The sequence below is a fragment of the Polyodon spathula genome, chromosome 18, assembly GCF_017654505.1.
Source record: "Polyodon spathula isolate WHYD16114869_AA chromosome 18, ASM1765450v1, whole genome shotgun sequence".
Taxonomy (NCBI): domain Eukaryota; kingdom Metazoa; phylum Chordata; class Actinopteri; order Acipenseriformes; family Polyodontidae; genus Polyodon; species Polyodon spathula.
In genome coordinates, this window is record NC_054551.1 from 29,161,172 (window position 1) to 29,188,545 (window position 27,374).

At 40.4% G+C, this 27,374-nt stretch overlaps 2 protein-coding genes and 1 pseudogene across 3 annotated transcripts in view; 2 read left to right on the forward strand and 1 right to left on the reverse strand.

Moving 5' to 3' along the window:
- LOC121330916 (zinc finger SWIM domain-containing protein 5-like) overlaps window positions 1-2,127 on the forward strand; it is a 48,155-nt gene extending 46,028 nt beyond the window's left edge. Inside the window, exon 14 of the mRNA XM_041277887.1 lies at window positions 84-2,127. Coding sequence (XP_041133821.1) covers window positions 84-946 — 863 coding nt within the window. The 3' untranslated portion in view covers window positions 947-2,127. The remainder of the gene's footprint in view (window positions 1-83) is intronic.
- Window positions 2,128-6,840: 4,713 nt separating this feature from the next.
- urod (uroporphyrinogen decarboxylase) lies at window positions 6,841-14,078 on the reverse strand. 2 transcript variants are annotated; one of them, XM_041277819.1, is made up of 11 exons: window positions 13,989-14,078; window positions 13,495-13,712; window positions 11,286-11,398; window positions 11,093-11,172; window positions 10,631-10,693; window positions 10,347-10,544; window positions 9,597-9,758; window positions 9,111-9,248; window positions 8,255-8,355; window positions 7,606-7,672; window positions 6,841-7,202 (listed from the first exon to the last, which is right to left on the reverse strand). In XM_041277819.1, the coding sequence occupies exons 2-11, from the start codon at window positions 13,515-13,517 to the stop codon at window positions 7,038-7,040; spliced, it is 1,110 nt and encodes a 369-aa protein (XP_041133753.1). In that variant the 5' UTR covers window positions 13,518-13,712; window positions 13,989-14,078; the 3' UTR covers window positions 6,841-7,037. The 2 variants fall into 2 exon arrangements, with proteins under 2 accessions (XP_041133753.1, XP_041133752.1); XM_041277818.1 differs by having other exon boundaries at window positions 13,954-14,043.
- A 270-nt stretch (window positions 14,079-14,348) lies between these two features.
- LOC121330895 lies at window positions 14,349-26,423 on the forward strand (annotated as a pseudogene).
- Window positions 26,424-27,374: the final 951 nt, after the last annotated feature.

Below are 27,374 nucleotides of genomic sequence, written 5' to 3' on the forward strand. Positions count from 1 at the left end.
GCATTAACACATCAAATGGACCTAGTACTGTTCACTTCTCCCTCTAACCCCCCTGTCTCTTTCCCTCCTCTCTGCCATTGCAGGCCTGCGTGCGCTCGTTAGCATCCTGCAGAGCTGGTACACCCTATTCACTCCCACCGAGGCTACCAGCATTGTTGCAGCCACAGTGATGTCTCACAACACCATCCTGCGACTGAGCCTGGACTACCCCCAGCGGGAGGAGCTGGCCAGCTGTGCACGGACGCTGGCCCTGCAGTGCGCCATGAAGGATCCGCAGAACTGCGCTCTGTCGGCCCTGACGCTGTGCGAGAAGGACCACATCGCCTTCGAGACGGCCTACCAGATCGTCATCGATGCGGCTTCAACCGGCATGACCTACTCCCAGCTCTTCACTATTGCCCGCTACATGGAGCACCGTGGCTACCCTCTGCGGGCCTTCAAGCTGGCCTCCCTGGCCATGACCCACCTCAACCTGGCCTACAACCAGGACACGCACCCAGCCATCAACGACGTGCTTTGGGCCTGCGCGCTCAGTCACTCCCTGGGTAAGAACGAGCTGGCTGCCATCATCCCCCTGGTGGTGAAGAGCGTGCACTGCGCCACTGTTCTGTCAGACATCCTGCGCCGTTGCACCATGACTGCCCCCGGATTAGCGGGAATCCCCGGCCGGCGCAACTCCGGGAAGCTCATGTCCACTGACAAGGCCCCGCTGAGGCAGTTACTGGACGCTACCATTAGCGCTTACATCAACACCACACACTCCCGCTTGACTCACATCAGCCCCCGGCACTACGGGGAGTTTATTGAGTTCCTCAGCAAAGCCAGAGAGACCTTTCTACTGGCACAGGACGGACACATCCAGTTTGCCCAGTTCATAGACAACCTCAAACAGATCTACAAGGGAAAGAAGAAGCTCATGATGCTTGTGCGGGAGCGCTTTGGGTGATTTTTAAAAGGAGTGCAATAGTAAAAAAATAATAATAATATTTTGATCTTAGAGCAACCGTCACATGGCATTGTGTGTGTTTGTTTGGAAAGGGAGCAGAAGGATGTACCATGATAGGTTGTGGAGTAATATTGAAAGAAATCTCTGTTAAATCGAAACAAGACTTTTTATTATTTTGTTTTGTAAAAAAGAAAAAAGTGGCACATAAACCAAACGAGCTATCGAGAGCCAACTTGGAACATGTCGTCTTTAGTGGTGGTTTAAGAAATATATATAAAAAACAAATCTAACTTATATAATACCAAATCCTGTAACAGCAGAGTGTGATACAGTACCTCTCTCCTATTGCAAGGATAAACTTGTAACCGTTTTTAGAGGCCTGGTTTACAGCATGCAGTAAAGAGCAGGGATCGAAAGCAGAGCTGCAACACTAAACCTTGCATGAGCACCACCAAAACACACAGGCAGAAACAGCATGGGGTCTGTAGGATGGCTTGCATACACTTGACCAAGCAAGATGTGTGAATTCATATTTGTTTCCTCCTTTTTGTTGTTTTTTTGTTTTGTGGTGTTTTTTTTGGTAGGTCTTTTTTTTGTGAAGGTACTTTTCAAAGAAAGAAAGAATGAGTAAGAAATACTAACTCCATTCTCAGGGATTGCTCAAAGAAACACAACAAATAAAGTAGCAAAAGCATTTATGATACTGTAAATATAATGGTAAGTGTCAATTAAGAAATTGTAAAGTTATAATTATTTATAATAATAATTGTGTGTCCTTTTTTTCATTTATTTTGGGATACTTGAATATGTTGTGGGCTGGGAATGTTAAGATTTAAGCAAAACATTTCTCAGGTGCTCCTGTTTTCTGGGTATTTTTATTATTTTTTTTGGTTTTTATTTCATTTTATATTGCTTGGCTGTATGTTGTGCGAGAGGCAGAGTAGGTTTATGAAACGAGAACAGGTTAAAGTAAAGCACCAGTCTATGCAGAACCACTGAGTAATGTTAACTGTCCCAACCTCTCTGCCTACACCCAACATCGTGAATAACGATCTGTGCGTAAAATCTTCAGTAAAGCAAAGGGCCAGAGTTCCAGCTACACTAAGAAGCTGAAATGAAAGAACACGGGTTCTGTAAAAAATAATATATATATATATATATATATATATATATATATATATATATATATATTATATATATATATATAGTATATTCAAGCTTGCCTAGATTTCGAACGACTGAACAGTCCTACTGACTTGTCAGCTGACGACTGGAGTGACTCTGAAACATGTTACTTATTTTTACAATACAATATAAAAAATATATGAAATGATTTTCAGTACAGTTGTGGGCGGTTTATGTCAACACCCGGAAATCCTTCTTTTTATAATATAATATATATATATATATATATATATGATAAATATATATCTATATATATATATATATATATATATATATATATATATATATATCCTTTTTTTTTTTGTGTGTGTGTGTAAAACACAAGATTGTTGCACAAACCTTTCTTCACCAATAGGGATGGGAGCTCCCATTCCAGTCAGTGTGTTTCCCGCTGTTCAACTACATTCGTAACCTTTCAAGCATTACTCCCTTTTATATTTAGTAGTAATAACTATATTTGAAAAATCTGTGAAGGGATTTTAGAACGTGGGTTACAGTGGTTGCCTAGCGTGCGGAAGGCCTATCCAGTTCTATTGGGATGTGGTTGGGTTGGGAACCTCGATGTGGGTGTTTTGGTCACATTAGCTCTTTTAAAAGTGAGCGTAGAAGCATAGTACATCAGTCTTTGTCAGACTTTAGTAATAGAGACAGCAGAGTTCTGTTCTGTGTGTGAAACAGTGTGGCTTGAGATTACCTGGGTTCAAGCCCTGGTGTAATGCAAAGTCAAACTGTGACACCTGCACAAAGTTCAAATGTGCGCAAGAAAAACCGCTAAGTATTTATCTCGAATTCAAAACTGTTGCCTTTCTAAAATTCTTTGTCTCAGTACAAAGGTTAATTCTGTTGCATTAATATCTAACCTAGTTGCTGCATCTTAGTGCTTCGTGTGAAAATGTTATACTTTAGGTCCAATTGCATTACAAATATTTCAGTTTTTATTTTTTGTTTTTTTTAGCAAGTGTCTTTGTGTTAACTGTGCCAGTGTTTTGATCTGTCCTAGATTTTAGAAGGAAATAACAAGCGCTGGTAGAGAATATTGACTAGTTCGTTATCTACTGTTTTTTTAGATTCAAATTTTATTTAAGAGTGTTTAATGTTGCCTCTTTTTGTGCTACTGAAAAAAAAAGAAAGGTATTCAGTATTTGTTGCCACAAAAGTATCGTTAATCCAATTTTTTTTTTTGTGCAACCTTGAGCTAATGTCTAAAACAAAAAATTACTATTTATGTAATGCTACTACCATTTTATATGATTTGTGTTGAAATTTAAGTGCTTTTTTATGAATAAAGTGTGGAACACAATTTGTTCTCTATTCCTTTTTATCTCCAATAACATCACATATGGAAATGTCTTGCCTGTGGAACTTTTTCCTGACATTTTACTGAAATGATTATGCATTTTTCAGGAAAGGATGTTGTACAAGTCCCTTAATTTAAATTTAAATGGTGAAAAGGGTCTCCTAGACAAGTGCATTTCTACTGTGCTACCCCGTTCTGGTCTTATGAATTTCTATAACAAATATTTTCATTCATTTTCCAACTTTTCTCCCCAGTTTTGTAATGTCCAATTATTATTCAACCTGGCTCATCACTGCAACCCCTGAACTCTGAATCGAGTGCCATCAGCAGTCTCCTTTTTTTTTTTTTTTTTTTTTTTCGCTCTGCAAGGCCACCGTGCAGCCATATTCAAAGCTTACAGCTTCAGAGGACAATGCAGTTTTGAATTTCTTACAGGCTGGCCTGCAGGCGCCCAGCCAGCCACAGGGATCGCTGGTGTGCGGTGAGCCAAGGACCCCCCAGCCGACCTAACCCCTACCCCACCAGGGCAGCGCTTGGCCAATTGTGCGCCGCCCCCTGGGAACTCCCGTCCATGGTCGGCAGTGGCATAACTTGGATTCGAACTGGCGATCTCTAGGCTATAGGTTCATTTTCTTCATTTTAAAGCCATTTCTTTTATAGTACCACCTGCCGAGAGGCAGGGCTTGTGAAGCTGCAGGTGTCCTCCTCTTGCAAACACTCAGTCACTCCCTGTCCCCTAGCCAGGCTCCCGGACAGCCAGATCATGATATCTTGTGATGCTGATTAATTGGAGTTCTTGACGATCTTGCTTCCCACATGATGACTGAATACGGTACTGAGTAAAAGTCAAGCCTGTCAGCATTTGGTGGCAAAGATAGTCCGGGTGCGGGCAGATTGATCGTCTCACTAAATGAGGCAATTCATTATCTTGGCAGGAGCCTGCAGTTAATGACTTGGAGGATAGGATTGTTTTTTCTATTTTTTTTGTTAGAATTAATTTGGCCTCCAGTGGGTGGTGTCTATCTAGAAGATTTCAAAATATTTAAGAAAAGCATTTGAAATATTTTAGGTCGTCTGTCGCTGTATAATTTTATGTCCTTTTATAAAAACTGTCCCTACTAATGCTTTCTCTCCCAAGTCTGCAACACTGCCTATCCCCTCTCACCCAACAAGCTTTTTGACCCTAATCCAGACATTTGACCAGGGAAGCACAACCATTTTTTGAAAGTGTGAATTGCATTTGTTGTTATGTTGCTATGATTAACCAGTTTTTTTTTTTTGTTTTTTTTAAACTGTTGCCAATCATGTAGAACAAAATAATGTTAGAGAGCAAAAGTGTCTGTTTTGGGCTGTAGGTAGGGTGGTGCTGGTGCATGTTTGGTGTGGCACACATCCGACTAGATACCTTTTCCTCTGGAAGTACCAGATACGAGTGCCGTCAATCTCTGAATACTACTGTTATGATTGAATAGTTATGGTGACTGCCAGTTATATTTTTTTCTGTCATTCAATGAGAGACTATTTTGTGTCTCTCACATCCTTTGCCCGATCTGCGTCTTTTATACGGCTGATCAATTCTGAGGCTCCTTGAGTTCTCTATCGAAACTTCAAGCTTTTCCTCCTGTTAAATATGCATGATTTGCTTTCATTGGCGGCTGCTACTGCTGCCACCAAGTGCATTTTTTTCCCTTTCATTGTGATTGGGTTTAGCCCTCTGGAAAGCTGATTTTAGTTTAAAGTGACATGCAGGGAGATGAGGGAATAATTGGCTTTCCCACCTGGTCCACTCGCTCCCACGGCTATCGGTTCTGGCTGTGGGGGAAGGGGTTTATTGGGGTAAAACATATGGTGAGCTACAAAACGTGTGGATCGATTTTTGCATTCAGTTTCACTTTTCTATGTGTTTTGTTATACCAGTAATGCCTGCCAATGAGATCTGTGTTTTGGTTTGTTTTAATTCTCACTTTTATAAAAGTAAATGTTAGGGGCCATCAAGTAGTATTGTTAGTTCATATGAAAATAATACTAATGAAGAACAAATGTCCCAGGTCGTTGTTCTGCATTGGTAGTAATGGATATATTTGGCGCACCAGTGTCAGGGAATACTTATGTATTTCGAGATACCTGTCAATCATTCATAATAGTAATAGCTGTACATTTTGCACCCCCTTGGAGGAAAATATATAAAAAATCGTAGCATTTCTGCAGTGTATTTTCTTTGGGTCCTCTCTTGGTTCTAGCATCTCGTTATGAGGTCTCACTCAATCGAGTTACCAGGGACTAAGGGCTGGTTTGTATAATCTGTTTTCAGGTTATTAATAAACAATACACTTTTTTTTTTTTTTTTTAACTGCTTTATTGAAAGTGTATTTTCAGGCTTTAAAATGTAATGTAGTGGGAATAGACAATAGGTTTTGATTTTGTTGTGCTCTCTGTCATATTAAACACGTCATTCCAGCTATATCTACACCGATATACAGTCCCAGATCTGACAATATTGTCTACTGCTTTGCGGCTATAAAATAAGACTCTCCCCAATCCTGATTTGGTATGAGGAGAGAGAGATGCTTGATCAGCCCTCATGATACAGAGCAGTGCGGTGTTGACACAACTCTTTAGTTTGGATCTGCAATAAACCACCAGGCATAAGCCCATACATCTCCATCAGGATTGTTAATATTTAAATCACTCATAGCCAAGATCTGATAAAAATCTGATAGCACTGGCCATGACAAATGATGTACAGCTTGCTGTCTCCAGGAGCAGACTGCCTCTTCAGGCTTTCTGATTTGCTGAAAGATTGAGCTTCCCCCAGGCATGGTTTTTTTAAGGTGTCCTTAGGGAGTTATGAAATTAAAGTATAAATTAATTATTGCAATTACACACAAGGTACATGGACAGGAAAAGTCAGTAATACAGTAGAGCTTTTTTTTTTTTTACTGCAGTCATGTAATCTGCAAATTGATTTTAAAAGATTTATAATGCACTAATCATGCACGCTGCAGCAGCTGTGGCCCACATAATACTGACAAAAATTCCCTTTGTTCTCTCAAACTGTTTTCTGTATGATTGGTAAAATAGAAAAGCTGGTGCATCTCATAAATGAAGCTATAACCATTTTGTCCACATTTTTCCTTTTTAAAACCACCTCAGCTCACCACCTTCCCTCTGACGGCAGCATTGGTACGCCTTTGTGGTAAATAATGCATTCTTACAACTTGATGTTTCCTCTATTAAGATTCCACAGTGGTTTGATCTGGTGAAATAACATTTGTTTACTGAATTTGGGAAAAATGCTTCAAATTCTATTGGTGTGGTTCTACGGTGGTGGAGAAATATTTGGTACAAAAAGAGAAGTTGGGTTTGTAATGCTACTCAAATTAAGGTACAGTGATTTTTTTATTCTTACAAAAAAAAAAAAAAAAAAAATCACCACTCGTGATCTTAAGCCTACTTTACTAAAGCATTTTCTCTGCTTCAAATGTTTACAGCATTTAAAAAAAAAAAAAAAAAAAAAAAAAAAGCCACACACACACACTGCCATCTTTTTAATAAAATTGTGCAAACAATGCAGTGGGGCAGGAGCTTTGTAAATCTGTCCAAAGGGCTTCATTTCTGTTCCTGGAGCTGCTTCGACTGACTGTGAACAGCCTCCACAAAAGCACCAACATGATCCGGATCCATGTCAGGGTACAGCCCATGACCCAGGTTGGCGATGTACCGCTGGGTACCAAATCCCTCCACCATCTTTTTCACAATCTCACCAATCTTCTCCTACATTTAAAAACCAGTCAGTCAATCAATGGCATTTACATTGTCAACCAACTGAACGGGCTCACATTTACTGGCCGCTGCTTCCTATAGTCTCGCATTTTCCAACACATTGTTAAACTTAATGTTTCAATCAAGCTCCTTTCACAAACCAGCTGATAAAATTAGATGTGTTCTAGTAGCCATGTAAACAAAATATAAAAATCACAATAGTGAAAAAACTAAATCAGCTCCATGGACAATACTTACTTTTCTGGCACAGGCAATGCAACCCTTTTATATGTATTAAACAGAACACTACTACAGTATTTAATGCTATTACACCTACTTGACTACAAGGTCAATTGTTGCCTGTTCTTGTATATAGGGGACTATATTGTTGACATACACTTATCTCCTGCCTTACCTTCGGAGCATAAAGACCACAGGGGTCCATGTTGCCCTGCAAGCTCACCCGGCCTCCGGTTCTCTCCCTGAAATCAAAACCATTGACAGATTATGGGCGAGGGGAGTGACAGCGATGAGCTTAATAAATGGCCCTTCCTTCAAAGAAGTTATTTAACTTGAGCAGGTGTCATTTTCAGAAGTGTCCTGGGAAATAATGTTGATCCAGTGGTTTATTATATAAAACAAGAAATAGGTGTTTTTGTGACCAAACACTAAGCACCTCTGTGGGTATATTACTTGCTAGAATGGCTTGTAAATTTGAACTAAAAAGCAATTTATTGAAAAATGAAATCTAGCAAGAGGTTTAGATTGTCTAGACAGGGAAATAGTGCTTTTTATTGAGAAATAAGAGGCCACTTGAAAGAATTTTGATATACCTTCAATCCAAATGAAGCAGCTTACTACAGAACCATACAATATCGGTTCAATACAGTCATGGGTGGGCTCAATTTTGTGTGTATTGGTGGCAATCAGACATGAAATACTGTATCAAACCTACAAATGTCATTAACTTCAATAGTCTCCAATACGCAGGTTGAAAAGTAGAACAGGGTCACCTTTGTAAATTACTGCAGCAAAAGCAGCTACTAATTAACCCCCCTACTCACCGGGCTTCTTTGGGGTCAACAGTCCAGTCCAGGCCGACTACCTCGTAGTGGGACTGCGAGAGGTCCTCCAGGGCGTAGTGGGCATCCTTGGCAAAGACAATCTGAGACAGGGACACCAGGGGTGTTAATCCAATCCAAAACAATCTGATTCTTTTATTCAAAAGTCACGGGCAATGTTTCCCACTGGTTTTCTCCTCTAATGCTACTGGGTGAGAAATAAAACTCTTGTTGCTCAGCAGTTTTAAGCCATTTGAAGCTGCACCAGTCTGCAGCCATAACAACTAGGAACCTGCTTTTGTCGGACCAATCAAACGACTGGTGGTGGTGGCCCACACCTGTGAAACCACGGGGCACACCCCAGTATTCCCTAATCTCAGTAGTCTAACCTGCACATAGTTAAGAGTCTTTTGCATCCACTTTGCCGACCAGCATATATACTAGCCGCATCTTCCATCTCTGTCAAGGATAAACACATTTCCGAATGAGAGGTCAGAGTCAGTTGTATGTGAGACAAGGAGAACAGCAATGCAATGGTCGGAGCAAGGTTGTGTCTGGACAGTAATTGGATGGGAGGCTTCCAATAAACTACTGGTGTTGGTGGCACTGCAACCACGGGGCACTCTCCCCAGTATCCGAAATATCATGTATCCTAACCTGCAATTAAGAGCTTTCACTTGCACAGATGATAGCTCGCTCTTCCACTCTGCAAGGAACTACACATTTCCATAGGTCAGTCAGTAGTGAGACAAGAGAAAGCATGCAGGTTGGGTTTTTTTTTTTTTTTTTTTTTTTTTTTTTTTTTTTAAAATGGCATGAAATTAAGTTTTGGTCCTTTGATATGTACTGGTTGACTTACCATGGGTACCGTGTCCAGACCTGACTCCTTGAGTTTCTCCTTCACTCTGCGGGCAATGTCCCGCAGGTAGGGCAGGGCAAACTCGTTGAACTGCACTGGACCCAGGCAACCGGCATGGGACTCAAACACCTGCAGGGCCTATGACACAGAGGAGGAGACATGTTGAGAGCAAAAAACAAATAAAAAAATCCAAAGCTGCGGATTTTAAATATTTGATAATACTGCCACCTTGTGGCACACGTCACACAGCAGGGGAAAAATAGAAGGTGCCATGGTAGTCACTTTTAGCCTATAAGGGCCATTAGTCTGACTGATTATTTGAATCTTTATCAAGTTCAATTAATAATCAAGGCCTTGTTTTGTACAAAGTAGGCTGCAATGGCTCTCCTAGTTTGAGAGTGCAATACCAGTGGTCTGCTGTGTAGGCTATATATCCAGAACCCCAGCATGGTCACAGCAGTACGTTGGTAGAGGTGCTCGTCTCACCTGCGCTCCGGCGTTGACCTGCCCTAGAAGATACTCCACAATGACATCAGTGAGCTGCCGCAGCAGTTTATGACTGGCCTCCGGGTGGCGGTAGAGCCAGCGCTTCGCCTTCGACATGGTGGGCGAGCCAGCCCCCTCAATCATGTAGGTCATCAGTGTCCACTGCAGAGGGAGAGCAAAGGTCAGAGTGCACCAACTTTTCCAATCACAAACAAGAAAACTAACATTTATCTGCCTACTGTTTCATCTGATCCATCTGCCCTTGCTGTGATTTGTTTTACACAGAGGAACAACAAGTGTAACTTTCAATAGTTATAAAGGCCAAGCCAACATATATTTTAGAGCCATCTCTGCTCCTGGTAAACCTATAAAGCAACAACATGGTACCAGTCTAACCACCACTTACAAGTTGAACAGCAGAGCTGTGCATCATGTTAATTAAGTTCCAGTCATTTCTACTCAACTTCCAGAGATCTATTCTTTGAAGAACAGATACAGATCTCAGAACCCAGTCTGAAGTCAGAACCTACTGCAGATTGAAACCTTAGCTTGATTTCTAACGATGGCTTTTCAAATGGAAAAAAATAAATCCGCATACAAAGAATGATTTGATTTATAGATCCCTGTTTACTTGTACAACATGTATCTTTGCAGAAATGTGTTATTTAAAATATCAGCACAGAAAGCAGCTCCTAAACCAGCTATGAAAGGAAGCTTGACACAGAGTGAAGGATGAGAGTGTATACTGACTGGTGCGCCCGTGAAGCCGATGAGTGGGACCTTGCCCTCCAGTTTGTGGCGAGTCAGCGTGATGGCCTTGAAGACATATCCCAGTTCGGCTGCCACGTCCACCTGGGGGCTGAGGCGCACCAAGTCCTCCGGCTCTTTCAGGGGTTCTGGGAATGTGGGGCCCTTCCCTGGAACCATCAGCACCTCCATGCCCAGCGCCTGCACACAAACACGAGTCTGCTTTAAGAATGACAAACAGATGGCGTTTTCTTTGTAATGGCATTTGACTTAAAACTTAAACTTACCTGAGGGACAACTAAAATATCACAGAAGATGATGGCAGCATCAAAGGGGAATCGTCTCAAAGGCTGCAAGAACATTTAGCATTAATATTTATTTCAAGCACATTAAATATCAGGTTATATAATACTGTTGAACTTTATTTTACAGATGAGGAACACTGGCTAGTTTGTGTTTTTGTTTTAATTTAAACTGCTTATAGCTAAAACTTTTTTGGTTTTATGTAGAATTTGTCACACTTCACGAAACATGCTGCGAATGAAGGAAGGTGGTTATGAAACATTGCACGCACGTGGGGAGTGATCAGAATGAGGGAACACGTTTCATTGGAACTGCAGCTTTTATATAACAACTCCTATTACAGAACTGCAATGGTTAAATGAACCACCAGAGGGAGTACACTTCCATTTTAATTATGGTAGTGTATGCAGCTCAGTGCGACACAGACAGCACAAACTCTTAACAACCTGCAAGGTCAACTCGCAGCAAGCTTCTGGAGATCGGCATGTCTCAAAGAAATCCTTTCCAGCACGTGCCTCCCTGAACTCTGTTGAAAAAAAAAAAAAAAAAAAAAAAAGTGAAGAAAGAGTTACAAAACTGGCTGACGCACTGTAGAATCCCTAGCAAAATCTGCGTTCACCAGAGAATGACAAGCCTTACCTGGCAGGTACCTCCCTGCCTGTCTCATGCACCACACGGGCACATGCTGGGTCTCCTCCCCTCTAGCAGCTCGCAGAAAGGTATCATTTTTCAGTTTTGGAAAATCCTTTGGGCTAAAGGGTATTAAGAAAATGGAACAAAAACAAGTACATCTGCTATTTTTATGCCAGCAATGACAAATCTACTCCCCCTCCCCTCCCCCTCAGAAAACCCACTACCTCCAGTTTAAATTATTCACCACCTATACTCCGCGGACACCAAAGTCATTGAATTACTGCACTGCCAAGCCATCTATTACACTGGGTTTACTGAAAAAGAGATTGACACAGACGTGTTGTCCGAGATGTATCATCTCCTTTACGGGGAATGTCTGCTGACAACAGCAATAATAGATTACTCACTCAAGGCACAAAGTTACATCAGAAACAATTTACGAAACGAAGCCGATATCATATTAGATACAGCACTATAGTTTAGTACACGTAAAAGCAGCAGTGATATTGAACGCTGGTTGATCAGTGAATTGAAAATTTTAAAAAAAGCGGGAGCGGGAAAATGTCTGCCTCACAGAACAAACTAAATGATAAAATGTGAGTAAAACTAAAAGAAATGTCTTTATTAATACAATTCTTTAAAAAACAAAGAATGAGTTAAATTGCTGTTTGAAAAAACAGAACAGCCACCTGCTTAAATTCCTGTTAAGCAGGTGGCTGTTCTGTTTTTGTCTATCATAAGTGAAATACAGCCACTACCTAAACTGTAGCACTTGTGATATGTGTCTTCCAGTTCTCTTTATCTGAATTCACAGCACCCACCCCTTCGTTGTCACTATCTCTGTAAGCAGGACCCCTCTACAGATAGCACAAGCTTAGGGTGATCCCATTGTGGTTAAAACTGCTGAATAACAGTCCAAGGCATGCTCAAGTGTTCAGGGGGGCCTACCAAGTTTGAATGGGCATAATTTACCACAATGGAAAAAAATAACTGGGTCAGCTTAGCTATTTTTTAGAACACATCTTCACATGGCTGACCCCTTTATATGATTGCAGTGCTTTTGTATTTAAATGTTTTGTTTTTTTTTCCCCCTGAGATATTCAGATATCTAAAAGCCCCCTTAAAAAAAAAAAAAAAAATTAATAAATAAGTAAAACACAAGTATTGACCAGGAACCTTCATCTGAGCTTCACAAGAGACCTGCATTAACTCTATATAAAATAGTAAAACAAAAAAAAACAAAAACACTGTAGTGATATATAGCCTTCTTTAAGCGATTCAGCACCAGAACTAATGTAAAAGTATGTTAAATTGCATTTCTCAAGATACAGCTCATAGTGTAAGTTTCACACACAAAAGTCAAGTCTCAATACTGTGGAAAGCATGCTTTGACATGAAATAAGTGTATAATTATTAGAAATCAACAAGACACACACAAAAAAACACCTCTCACCTGCCAAATCGCTAGCAAAAGATAGCTTTTGATTTCAGTGCTGATTATGGCAGTTTTGCTTTTTGCCTGTACATTCCCCACTTACCAGTTGTATAGCACACAGTGCACTAGATACAGCAGTAGGTACTAAAACCTGGTTACACTTTGCTTAAAGACAGAATAAGAAGGGCACCTTCTGCAAACAGGCTCTGCCCAGGGGCATCTCTATTTACCATCTCTATTCAATATGCTAAAGCATGGTTTCTTAAACTCGGTCCTGGGGACCCTCTGTGTCAGCTGGTTTTCATTCCAACAGAGCTCTCAATTACTTAACTAGACCCTTAATTGAACTGGTAATTTGCTTAAGTAGATCTTTTTACTTGCTTTCAGCTTTTAAACAGTTGCAGTTCTAGTTAAGTAATTGCGAGTTCGGTTGGAATGAAAACCAGCAGCCACAGGGGGTCCCCAGAACCGAGTTTGAGAAGCCCTGTACTACAATATGACGAGTAGTATCGTACATACAGCAAGTATATTTGTATTTCAGTCACTTGAGCTTAATTAAACGATTTGTCGCTACGCTGCATGTTTCGGTCTGTCGTTCGATTGCCGACATGTAATACAGACTGTTGAATACAATTAAAAGAAAGTTTTGTAAAAAAAAATAAGGCATCTCCTTCACTTTCACATGATCGATTCACACTGAGCAACATACTATGACGGTGTTTTTGTTTACATTAGGATAACCATGTACAGCAAAATAATCAAAGGATTATGTTTACATACAGAATGTGACTGTCCTGCTCCATGTCGACAGTGACCCGGTTCCAATGTTTGTGTATCAATGATGTTCACCGCCACGCTTGTCGGTAGCTGATCAGCCAAGTGACAAGAAGCTCTCCACCGGTCACTTCTGTCACTTGACTGTGGTCCTTCGCTGCCACGCCCCCTTATACCAAGCGCGCTGAAGTGGAGGCCCCTCGTGGTGTTGTCCGCCGCTGTGCCTGAAAGACCCATCAAACAACAACAGGCCACAACCTAGCTAAATATAAAATTAATTAATTAATACGCATGGTTATAATGCAACAGAACACAAATATATATATTGAAAATAGTACACATTATCACCAAATAATTCAAATTCCAAAGTATGTTTTATTTAGGTTTTTTATTATTATTTATTATTATTATTATTTATTATTATTATTATTATTATTATTATTATTATTATTTTATCATCAGTACCAATCAAATGTCAATTTAGTATTTGCCCAAAATACCAAATTCAGTCCACTCCCCCGTGTTATTTTTCAGATGGTCCGTTGACAGCGGTATGTACGATGCCGAAGCTGCGGTGAGTTGTGCGGTGTTTCCTTTGCTTTGGGATGGAAGATCAACAAGCCGTTGTGTGGGAGTTTGCGACATTACTGGAAACCAACGAGAGATCAGCACTGACCATTGAGACGGTGGTGTGGATAACATACACATACACTGGGAATATGGAAGAGCGTTCTGGATTGAAAAAAAAATACGTTTTTTATTTACATACTGAAACTAAGGCTTGCTTGCTTTTGAAAGAAAGTCCCTCTCAGCTTTCAGGTGGCGGCTGTGCAGATATTAATTCAGAATTAATGTAAGCGATGTTACCACACATTCTTTTGGGAAAAGTTAGATTTTTAACTAATGCATAGACTGTTTTAGGCACAGTAAACCCCTCCCGGTAGCGCTATGCTTCGTTCCCAAGGAAATTTGTTACAAAATTTGTAAGGATTCATCGTTCAGTTCCATTTCTTATTCGTCGGCTACCTCCACCGGCAGCTCTACAGCGGGGAAGACTGTTATTGCGGTCTGGGAGTGTCCTCAGTCTCTGCCGAGCAAAAAACTCTTAAAATTTAACATAGAAGCCAAGAAAGGGACATGCATTAGAGCAACGGGAGAGGAACACTGCAACACATACGGTCTCTGGGTGAAATTAAACAAGGTGTGTAAGTATTTCAGTTACTGTACGTATTTACGTTTTAAATCTAATGACTTGTTTTCAGTTACTGGTTCTAGGTCCTTTCACAACTTTTGCTTCATAATACTGTCTGTATTAACAGTATATTCAGATTGATGATAACTAACATTAACTTAATACCACCAAAGTAAATATCTAGGGAAAACCCAACAGTCTTGTTTGAGGATATAGGTTTGTTTATAATGTGAGTCAGTCAGTCATCCAGTGCTCCATATAGAAACAAGAACAGATCCGAATAACTACCTGCCACGACGGTTTTATAATTTTAATTACAGGTGTAGTGTTATAAAGTGGTACATCATCACAATGTGGTACGCGTACCAAAACTTGACCCGTTGAGTGTCAGAAAGTGGTAGGCTGTGAGATTTTGGTACATGTGCAATCAATTGCGATGTGATGCATTTTCCTATTGTCAAACAGAGGTACATTTATCATTAATTGTACTTTTTTTGGCAAACTTAAACTGGAAACCGACGATAAATTTCTCAAACAAGAAAAAAAAAATCACGATGACAAGACAAAATGAGAAGTCCACTGCAAAGTTGCAGGAGAAAAAAAAAATGTACAAGACCCAGTGTATTACATATGATAAATATTTGCATACTATTTTCTTAACGTTGGAAAAATGTGTTAAATTAAATTTTAAAAAGACCGAAAACAGCATAACATACCAGATTTGAATGAGCACTACCATGCTTTCTAAGTTTAAGTTGTTTAGGCATGCAGGAGCAACGCTGCATACCATTTTTTATCGGTGTAGCTGAAAATCACACACCGGTAATTCCTCTGACATTGTCTGGTTATTGTACAAACCGATGTTTAAAGTGCCCAGTAGTCACAAATCTGTGAATTTATAAATGCGAGGTAGCACTGGTTCATTTAAAAGTTTAAAATAAGGTGCTTACTATGGGTCCTTGGAATTTTTATCTTAATGCCTTTGTACCTGTAGCTAATTAGTTTTAATATGCAGCACAGTACATTCATTTTTGATTTACTAAAGATGTTCCCTGCCAAGTGAAGGGTATCCTGTACAATAACTGAATATAAGGCATGTATGTGTGATGGACCTATAATAGAGAATTGACCAGATTTCAAAGACCATGTATTCCCAGCTAGAGATGGGCAATGTATAGAATACAAATAATTAACTAAATCCTTGCATGTTGGACCCCCAATTTTATTTTGGTGCATTCTGTGATGTCATCCTCACACACATGCCTAATTCTAAGGCAGCACATTCCTGCCAGTTCCTTTGGGACTTCCACTAGAGAGATCCCCCTTTGAATGCTTACAGATCAACTCCAGTGGTTTAAAAAGCAGATTAAAATACTATCAATGAAACAGTTTAAACTATCCATACATTTTGTGGTTAGGATGGAAGGAACTTGATCTAGCCACCCAAAGAGTCGATTAAGCAATCTATGCTTAAGGATAGTTAAACAAAGTGTTTGATACCTCTTATAACTTGTTTTTGCTAAATTAAGCAACTACAATTCCAAGCTTGACAATGGACGCCCTTGACTGATTTAATACTTTAGATGCTGCAAGTTAATGGCTTTCCCTTCCTAGTCTACATAGATCCTCAAACACAGTGTACATTATAACCAAGAACATGCAATCTAAAATGCAGTCATGGCCACCAATGATCTCTCTTCCTCCCCAGGAACAGCTGGAAGAGCACAAGAGGATGTGGAGGAGGGCTGGATCCTGGTTTGTAAGCATGCAGAGGGAGGGGATCGGCTGGTTCCTGTGGAGTCACAAGAGAGAATACAGCGACAGGGGCAGCTGTTTGGATACGACTACAAACCTTGTACCAGGTCTCTTAAACCTACCTTTTCACAAGAACAGAATCGATCACATATAGGAAAAGAACCCTGCATTGTGGAACTGCGGTCTTCTGATATTCTGTTTGATTTTATATATGTATGTATGTATGTATGTATGTGTGTGTGTGTGTGTGTGTGTGTGTGTATATATATATATATATATATATATATATATATATATATATATATATATATATATATATATAATTTTTTATTTATTTATTTATTTTTTTTAAACAGGTGGGAGCAGGTTGTGGATACGCAGTGTTGCCTGCGCTTGGGATCGAAACCCAGAGTTGCACAGCAGGACGACGCAGCCATGCAGAAGCTCAGGTAATCTGCAAGCTTTTACCCAGTGAAAAAAACAGGCAACATAAAACTTAAAAGAATCTTGTTCAGTGATTTTAAGCCTTGTACCTGATTGTATTGCTGTACTAAATCATCCATCACCGCCTTCAGAAGTATGCTGGGATCACTGGAACTGGTCTCTCCTGGATGTCCTATTACCTGTCCGGATGCATGCAGTCTGTTTTCTATGGTTCTTGGGCCCCTTCTCTTTAATAGCTACATGCTTCCCTTGGGTCACCTCATCCGTCAACACAGCCTCATGTTTCACTGCTATGTTGACGACACCCAGCTCTGCTTAAAACTGGACCCTGGAAGCCCCTCTGCCATGGTCCGGCTCTCTGCCTGCATATAAGACATTGAGACCTGGATGTCTGCCAGTTTTCTTCAGCTGAACACTAGCAAATCTGAACTCCTTCTAGTAGGATCTAAACCTCAACTTAAGAATCTCAATATAGCTGCCCTGAACCTTGGAAACTGTCTGCTGTTGCTTTCCCCCAGCAGTACGAAGCCTTGGTGTACTTCTTGACAGCAACCTCCCCATTGATGCCCACATCTTCTCTGTGATCAAATCTTCTTTCTACCATCTTCGAAACATTCCAAAGTCTGTCCCTACCTTTGCCGCCCGGATGCGGAGATACTTGTCATGCATTTGACTCGACTACTGCAACTCTACTGGTGTTGGTCTCCCAGCACGCACCATAAACCGACTGCAGCTAGTTCCCAATGCCACTGCCAGGATCCTTACTAGATTTAAAAAATGTGATCAACACCTGTTTTCTCTTGCTTTCCGTGCTCTTTAAGCCTGATATCTGCTGTTAGCTGCTGTGTTGCTGCTACTATTTCATGTGTTATGTTACTATCATATATTATTCACTCTGTGTTTTTTTTTTTTTTTTTTTTTTTACTGTATCATGTATTATGCATTTATCTATTTAAAGTTTTATGGATTTTCTTCTTGTTACTGCATCTTGTAAAGCATTGTTGTGATGGTGGTCCACTATTAAAGGTGCAATATAAAATAAGTTGATTGATTGAAAAGCAGTGAAAGAAAAAGATGCTTGCTTGATTGACGTGCTGTGTTGTGTTGTGTTTCTGTAACTGCAGGTATGTTCCTCCCACCTGGACATTTGAATGTGATGAAGATTTGGTTCATTATTTCTACGACCATATTGGTAAAGAGGATAGGGACCTGGGAAGCATCAAGCAGTACATGGAAAGCATTGACGTCTCTTCCTGTTCTGTAAGTGGCAGTATTTAAACCTCTTTTACTACTTGGATTGTCCCAGTGTGTTTCTGATATTGCACACTGGTCCCTTTAAGGCCACTGTACCAAATGGATGTCTAAAAGTTTGGAGCTGAAGGTTTATTGCTGTTTTCGAGTTCTAGACCAAGTGTCAAAGGAAGGTTTCAGGGAAGCCTCTGTTTTTTCTTTCAACCATTTAAGTGATTAAGAACAATTTACTATTTATGCTATAGATATCTCTTTCTGTAATATAAAACTGTATCTCACCATCTTGTCAGGTTGGTCTTGGTGTGTATTGATGCATCTTTGTTTTATCTATTCTTAGGAAGACCCAAGTGAAGGTGTCTCGTGCATGACTGATGGGGATGCTGACACATACTGGGAGAGTGATGGAGCGCAGGGACAGCACTGGATACGCCTGCGCATGAAGAAAGGGACTGTTGTAAAGTAAGGATGCCCACCGTGTGGTGAAACAAAGAACATTGGTGTACAGACTAACGCACTGTTCCTCTATCCAGCTTGCAGTTAGTGTACAGCCATAACCATCTTCTTTTTAAGCTTTCTGATCACTTAAAAGACTGCAGCAGAAAAGTTACATGTATCTGTTAGTACTGCTGTTAAGAGACAACACAGACCTAAGTTACTGAAAATAACCAGCCGTGTACAGTGCAGTTTTCCACAGACTGAATCAGCATTAACGTACAGCGAATTGAATTAGTGCTATAGGTCATCCTACCAGACTTGTGGATGTTTCCATTGACACCAGGAGTATATAGGGAACACGAAGGGTGAATCTTGTTAACACGATTGGAATCTGAAATGCATATAATGGTTTAAGAAAAGCATTCTGTGTTTTTATTGGTTGATTTGCTTTTCTGTTTACCCCATTACGCTCTACTCGATCAGTCTTTTGCACCTAGAAGAGATTTACATCATTCATTTTTCTTTCCAGGAAGCTGATTCTGACTGTTGACACAACAGATGATAATTACATGCCCAAGAGAATTGCTGTGTATGCAGGAGAAGGAGACAACCTTAAGAAGCTCAGTGACTTTAATTTCGTGGAGTAGGTTCCATGTGTCACAGCATGTCTTGGATCTGCCCCAGGCTTGTTTTTTTCCTCTTTTGAAAGTGTCTATTTCTGATTTCCCCTTGCATCAAGAATCAGCTTTTTCCAATACAGCAAGCTAGTCCCTTCAAAACAGCTCTTAATTGTATGTCTATCTCCTGATGTAAGTCAACTGTGCTTTCTTGTCTTGGGCAATAATAACAGGCTATTGTAAAAAGCTAAAAAGAAAATGCTTCACAATGTTAATTTCGGCACTCCTGAATATACCTTTTCTTACTGAAATCAAAATTCCAGAATAAAGCTTAGTAAAGTCTGTCTGGAAAAAAAAGGTTTGCCCATGTGAATTAAATCTTCAGGTCTTTTCCCTCAGGAGTCTGGTTGGAGAAGTGTGCATTTTGGAAGACGTGATCGCACATCTGCCAGTCATTGAAATCCGAATAGTGGAATGCAGAGGTCAGTAGTGCATTAAATACTGCAGTAAAAATATGATACATTGTGTGGAACTAGACTGTTATACTGGAAAACCTGCTGCAGAATCTGTTTGTCTATAATCCTATCAGCGTGTAGATACATTTCTTTTTTCTCCTGGCCCAGGTGGAGGGATCGACGTCCGGATCAGAGGAATTAAGATCAAATCATCCAGCGAGCGGGACCCAGGGTTGAACGCAGACATGTTTAAATCTCCAAACCTGGTCCGATACCCACGACTAGAGGGGATCGACTGGGAGGTGCTGTATCGAAGAGCCCTGGTCATTCAGAGGTACTGAGGGGTATAAATAGAATCCAGTGCATTCATTATGAAAAGTTAAACTGCACATGGCTGAGGGAACAGTGGAAATGGTACTGGAGCTAAAAGAATAGGGAAATTAATTCTAACTTGACCTTCGACATTGAGAGTTAGTGATATCTTTGGAACAACTAGAGTTCATGCCAATCAGTTGACCTTTTGGAGAACCAGCACTGATAAAGTGCTTAATGATATACTCTGGTTGCACTTGTTAAAAACATACTCTGGTTTTAGTAGTTCAACTTTTAGACTAGTGATAAAACTGAAACCATCTGGGGGAAAAAAAAAAAAAAAAAAAAGAAACCGCTGTGCACTTAAGCATCATTATTTGTTTCCTACCTAAGTCTAATGACCCTTTGACCACATTAAAGTGCACAGACACATCTGACTAATTTCACATCTCTTTAGTGCTTTATAATCTGTCCTGGCTTTTGATTCCTTTTTTTATTTTAGGTTAATCTGTCTCTTGGATGGTTTACTTCCCCATCTTGTCCCTGCCTGGGACTACACACTGGGGACCTTCAACCATCTGAAGGTGAAGCCTTTAGAAAATGTACATGGTCCGTGATGCATGTATGTCTATTGCATACAGCATCCCTGCCTGAACAGGTCATTGTAGAGTACTCCACGACCGCAACTGAGAGGCCAGTAGCATTTAAAATCATTAAGTCTTGCCAAAGGGGAACTTGAATCATATAAAAACTCTTTATTAAAGGAGTGATAAGCAAGGCTTTGAATTTTCTTAGGTCCTGTTAGCACTAGCAACATTTTCACTCATCTCCCTTTTCTTATAGATATTTTCATTAATATGAAGATTTCTTAGTAAATACATGTGGTGTTGATCGGTGATATAGGGCAATCCTGCTCCAGCACTCTTCCTGTGTTTCAGCATATCAAGCAGTTCCTGTTGCTGTCAAAGCGACGATCAGCCCTGATCACTCAGTGCCTGAAGGACTCGGAGACCAGCAAGCCTGACTTAATGCCCAGACTTTACATCAACCGGCGCCTTGCCATGGAGCACCGTGACAACCCGTCTCTGGATCCCAGCTGCAAGCACGCTGTCTTCATTCAGGTACGCTGCTCCCTGCAGTGTTGGCAACTGCAGCATTAATACTGTACAGCGCCTGTCCTCGTGGCACCTGCCAGTACCATTGACTTTGACCTTTCATCAACATAGAATTCACAAGCACCATTTTTTGATAACACAAAAAGTGATGTTTGTTTATGAAGAATCAAGTAGTTGTACTCTTTAATGTGATTCTGACAATAGTCCAGATTACTGTATTGAATACATTTACTTTACCATGTTACATTTTAAACAAGTTTAAATTGCAGGTGTATGAGGGTCTGAAACCTTCAGATAAGAATGAAAAGATGTTGGATTACAGGTATTCCTATTAAGCTCCTGTAAATAAAGTTTGCTTTTGACCCAGAGGAGACCGGGTGTAGCTAATGGGTATGTTTTCTCCGTAGGTGGCCAGTGAGTTATAACCAGTGGTGGGAGTGTAAGTTCATCTCCGAGGGGATCATTGACCAAGGTAACCCAGCTGAAAAACAGGGAATGCTCCATTGGGTCAAACGCCCGTTTCACCTTACAGATCTATACCTTATTGAAATGGCACCGATCCTGTACGTTAGGACGGAAAACATGGTTACATTCCTTAGTTGAGTAAATAAAAATATAGAATAAATGAAAAACTGTATGAGTTGAACTTTTGTGAAAAGCGGCCAATATCTTTGTTCTACATGAAATGCATTGTTTTTAGTTCATATGAGGGGCCCCTATGTTTGTGTAATCTATGACCATCATTAAAACCATTTTTAGTATTTGCATGTTTTTGTCCAACACTAGGTGGTGGTTTCCGAGACAGCCTGGCTGACATGTCTGAGGAGCTGTGCCCGAGTTCTGCTGAATGCCCAGTACCTTTACCTTTCGTGACTCGCACATCCAACCTGGTATGTCAGGGTTACTGTTTAGTTTCTATTTGGCATTGTCTGTGAGAAGCATTCGTTGTACTATTATTTACAACATACGCAGATATTCATACATTCTTAAGCAGTGGAACTTGCAGCTTATCCAGTCCATGACTTGGTTTCAACCTGGTCTTGCATGCATCAGTTAAACCTGAGGTGGTCTGGTTCTAGTGCTATTCTTGGATCTATCACTTCAAGGTTTGGCCATGTAAGCATTTGTATGATTTTTTTAAAAATTATTATCAAGCAAACCTTTGGTATCTTTTTATTGGTCTTCCTTAAACTTCCTTTAAAAATAATACTTCCTCCTAAAGCACTCCCTACAGGCGTCTAGGAATGGAGCACCATACACTTCTCATTGTATATTGAGATCATCAGTACTGGCACAGCACAGATCAGCGTGAACGCGTCACAGTTTGAAGGGCCTCGTTGCTGTTGCTTTCCAGGGTACTGGGGAGTCGCGGGATCGCTACGTCCCAAACTCCTCCTACAGGGAGTTTCACAAATATGAGTGGATTGGACAGCTGATGGGAGCAGCTCTCTGAGGAAAGGAGTTCCTAGTAAGTACAACAGCCTGCATTTGCATCTCCCCAGTTTTAATGATGCTGGTTTGAAAGGTGCCTCCCCATTATGGAGGGGAACTGACTTCATAAAAAATTACATTTTTGTTGAATTCCGGCTCGGTGTAGCTCCTCCTGTTGAGGCCTAAGTGTTAAATGTCTAAACGGTAAGTGAAAAAAAAAAATTCTAAACGGCATAGTATTTTACTAAAAGTTTAACCAAAAATACATTATGTAGATTTTGCATTGTTGTTTTTTTTTTTTTTTTTGGTGGGGGGGGGATTTAAAAATTAATCATTTAGCATTGTAAACCACTGTATTCAAATCTAAATTTTAAATAAATACACAAGTATTATATACGTATGACTAACATAAATCAGTTCTACTTTTTCATGTGATGTTTTCAACGATAAACAGCTGTTTTCACTAAAGTCAGTTTATCCGGTAAACCTAGATTTACAGCCTTACTCACAACAGACTCTGTCCTTAGATTCACTGTAGTACTGAGCTGCTGTGTGATCTTGTAGGTGCTGGCTCTGCCTGGGATTGTGTGGAAGCAGCTAACGGGAGAAGAAGTGAGCTGGAGCAAGGACTTTCCTGCAGTTGACTCTGTGCTGGTGAGAGCTACTGTCTTGAATGATGAACAGGGAAAGCTGCAGATTGGGGAGGAGAAAATGAATCTCAGCAAGCTTGTGGGGGGGGGGGGGGGGGGGGTTTACATTGCATGAACACATTATCATTTGTGTGGGTAATCCATATAAAATCAGCAGAGATCACTGGTTCGATAATCCCACCCTCCACGCTCTTAACTCTCGGCTCACAAAAGGTGGAACAGAGCATTGATTTGTTTAAATTTGTTGAGTACCGTCTCTATTCACCCCTCTCCTCCCCTTCAGGTGAAGCTGCTGGAGGCAATGGAGAGCATGGACAAGGAGACATTTGAGTTCAAGTTCGGCTCCGAGCTGACCTACACCACCCTGCTGAGCGACGGACGCGTGGTGGAGCTGAGTCCAGACGGCAGCAGCACTGTGGTGAAGTACGAGGACCGCAAGGAGTTCATCCGGTTGGTGCAGAAAGCCAGGCTGTAGGAGAGCCGTGAGCAGATAGGCTGGTGTTGCCATGTGTGTTAGCGTCCTCAAGATGAGTACAGTTTATTATTTCGTACTTATAAAATCCTCAGAAATAACCTTTTGAAGGAGGTATGACTTATTGTCATGCTAATCATGTGGGGGAGGGTGTTTCCGTGTTGTTTCAGAAAGACTGGATAGAGTGGGCATAGTGAGAGGGGGGAGGCTCAGGCAGTTCCCTGCCTCTAAAATATGGTGGTGGTATTGTGTGTCAGATCGCAGCGATGCAGGCTGGTCTGCTGAAAGTGGTCCCGCAGGCTGTCCTCGACCTCCTGACTTGGCAGGAACTGGAGAAGAAGGTATGCGGAGACCCTGAGATCACAGTGGCAGCCCTTAAACGCCTCAGTGAGTACAGACCCACATGTTCTGTAGTGTAGAACTAATTAACTGTGAAGTTATTCTTATGGGTCCACTTTGCACATTGGGAATTGTGTATACAACACTGCCTGCTGGATATTTAACGTATCGCAGCCTGGTCTGTGAACTGGCAAATACGGCTTGTAGTTTCTGTCTGTAGTTCATGTTTAATTTGGGTAGTTTAGGACAGCTCCCTGTACTGAGTGAACAGCTTTTTACTCTTATTTCCCTCCCCTCTTAGCCCGATATGAAGATTTGGAGCACTCTGAAGTCAGAGTGCAGTATCTATGGGAAGCGCTGACTAACTTCACCAACGGTCAGTGGGGAAAAAAAAAAAGTTTAACTGCATAAATTGGCTTAGAGCTGCCTGGTTGTGTAATTATTAAACTTATATAGTAAAATGGTTTAATTGTAAAATAGAATAAAAAGATATGATAATTAGTATACATAAGTTGAATAGGTCACAGAGGTTTGAGATTTAGATGAAAGTTTAGGAGTTAATCTTGAATGCGTGTTCTTGTTTCTAAACCACTTCAGAGGACCGGAGCCGTTTCCTGAGGTTCGTTATGGGCAGGAGCCGACTTCCTGCCCCAATCTACATCTTCCCAGATAAACAGGGGTAAGAGTCCCGGAATATAAGGGAGTTTATGCTGCAGGGAAGCTGACAAATACACTGACTGCTGATGATAGAACCATATCTACAATTTAAATAGTATACTGATCCAGCATTTACATTGCAGTTACTCTGCAGTTTTTCTCCAACTGTTTGGCAGAGAGTGTCATGTCTTTCTTTCATTATTGTCCTCTAGAACTGAAACCACAGATGCTCTTCCACAGTCCTCTACTTGCTCCAGTACCCTCTTTCTACCAAACTACCCCAGGTAGGCATGTCAGAACATGAATCTACAATAACTTATTTAATGTGTGATATTTCATACCTTTGAGTCAAAAGAGAGTGTTTATAATGACAAGACAGGCCCCCATTGGAACCTATTAGCAGCAGCGACACTTCTGTAGCTCTGGCACTCAGAATGTCAGTGACAATAGGTTCTGCATGAACAAATGAAGTGCATTGATACCGGGTTAGAAATCGTTTTTTTTTATTTAGGTTTAATGACTTGCAATGTGTGTTCGGTGGCTACCCCTTCTAATTTCTCTTGTATGCCAGACCAGACTCGCTTCGCTTGCAGGCCTAACATAACATAGCCAAGAAATGCACTCTCTGCTTGATTTGAGATAGCCACTGAACACTTCTAAACATACGTACTATTGATGGTATACAAGTAATTACAAAGAGCTGCTTATTCAAGGTGCCATCTGTTAAGAGGGTGAAATATTTCAACGTAACTAAAGACGGAACAAAACAACTCTATTTGCTATTTCTGTAGAAGATTAGCAGTGTGCAGTTCCCTATTCTGTCTGTTGATCGTTATTTGTGGGAGTATCTTCTTGGTGTAAAATTAATATTTCCCATAATGCGTTCATGGCACAGAACAATTTCCATGCACCAGTGTTCTAATTATGCCATTAGTTTTCTACAGTAGTTGTCATACTAACTCACAGTCTGTTTCCTCTTATCCTCAGTGCTAAAGTCTGCGAGGAGAAGCTTCGTTATGCAGCCTACAACTGCCTAGCAATAGATACAGACATGAGTCCTTGGGAGGAGTGATGGCTCACAAACTGATAACAAAATCAATAGTACTGAAATACCACATGGTTTTTATATGCACTTACTGTAGCTGATATTGGTAATACGGATATAATATAGCTGCATCGATTTGCCAGTCACCTATGTAGATAGTAATAATAATAACAACAATAAAAAAAAAAACTAAAAACGTTGTCTTGTGACTTTTTTTGGCTCAAAACAAAAAAACATTTGGGGGGGTTTGAAAATGTGTTTCTGTAGTTGTGGCAAAATAAAGGGGTTCAATAAATATTACAAAGCGTTACTAAAAAGTAAGGAATGTGAACAATCTAAAGTAAAGGTCCTCCTAACACAGCATGCAGAACACAAAACCAAGCAGGCTTTAAATGAACAGATTGAAGCAAAAATTAATCCACGATCGTAAAAGTTGGAGTCCGTGTATTTTTTCAATTCCAATTGCTTTTTAAAAACCCATTTCCAATTCCAATTCTCCTTCCCTTTGAATCTGTTAAAATTCAAATTCCCAGTCTGAAATGGTAAATTAGTGTTGGTGTGATTTATAGGTGGGAATGGGTTTAATGGGAGTTGATTTGTGTAACGGAATTATTGTTTACAGACGGGCGCTCGATTGAGACTTGCCGTCTGCTAGGCTTGGTAGAGGGGAAAGGCAGCAATTGATTGGCTGTGCTGGCGCTCAATCAGCAGGTAGGGGGGTGTCGGTCAGTTTAAAAACACCCGCCGGAGATAGCGCGGGGCTGCTGCAAGGCGTGCAGTTTTCACGGTACCTTTGATTTATAGTTTGTTGTATTGTTTTATTTCGCACTTTTTGTACAGCTTGCTGTAATAGTCCTCTGCGTTACAATCGTATGTAAAGTCACATGACCACCTTTCGTTTTCTGTTTGTTAATAAATCCTGCGCGCCTGTGCCGGCGTTTCAACTCCACGCGTGTCTCTGTATGCTTGAACAGCGGCTACCCACACAGGTGACACGAGCAAGACCCTGTCACAAGGGATCTGTACCTACAGATCATTATCAGCATAGCATAGCCTATTCATCCTGTCTACTAACAAATAGAGGAACTTCTCGCATACGAATACATTTCAATTGGAAACATTTGCAAGTGGTTACCTGTTTGACAGGTACAATGAGTGAACATTTGAAGCTTAATCTACCTTAGTTAACATGAACAGACTATTACACCAATAAGGTCCAGTTTCTGGTCAGGTAACAGTGCTTGCACAGAAGTCTAAACATGAAAGGTTGGAGCAACCCAGGAATAGAGTACAATTGAATTTGATTGTGGGGAGCTGCAGGTTATGTTTGTGATACAGAGGAGCTACAGCCCAGAATTAATATTATGAGTTATGTTTTGCCAAATATATTCATTAAATCAGTGATGTAAATTGACATGATTATCAAAAACAGAAGTGTACCCTACTGTATAGAAACGTTATTGAAACTAAATTGAATACAGTATGTGCTTGGATTGCGTCTACAAAAATACAGTATTATAATATAAAGGCATATACTTGATGTCAGAAATTCAAATACATTAATCATATATTGTACTGTATATTTATTCAATAATACTTTATTAATCACTTGACATTAAGGTAAAGGTTTAAATATAAAGCAAACATGCCTTATCTAAATTAAAATCGTTTTAATAAAGAGCGATTTTGTTTTAAATGCATTTTATGTATTTATAG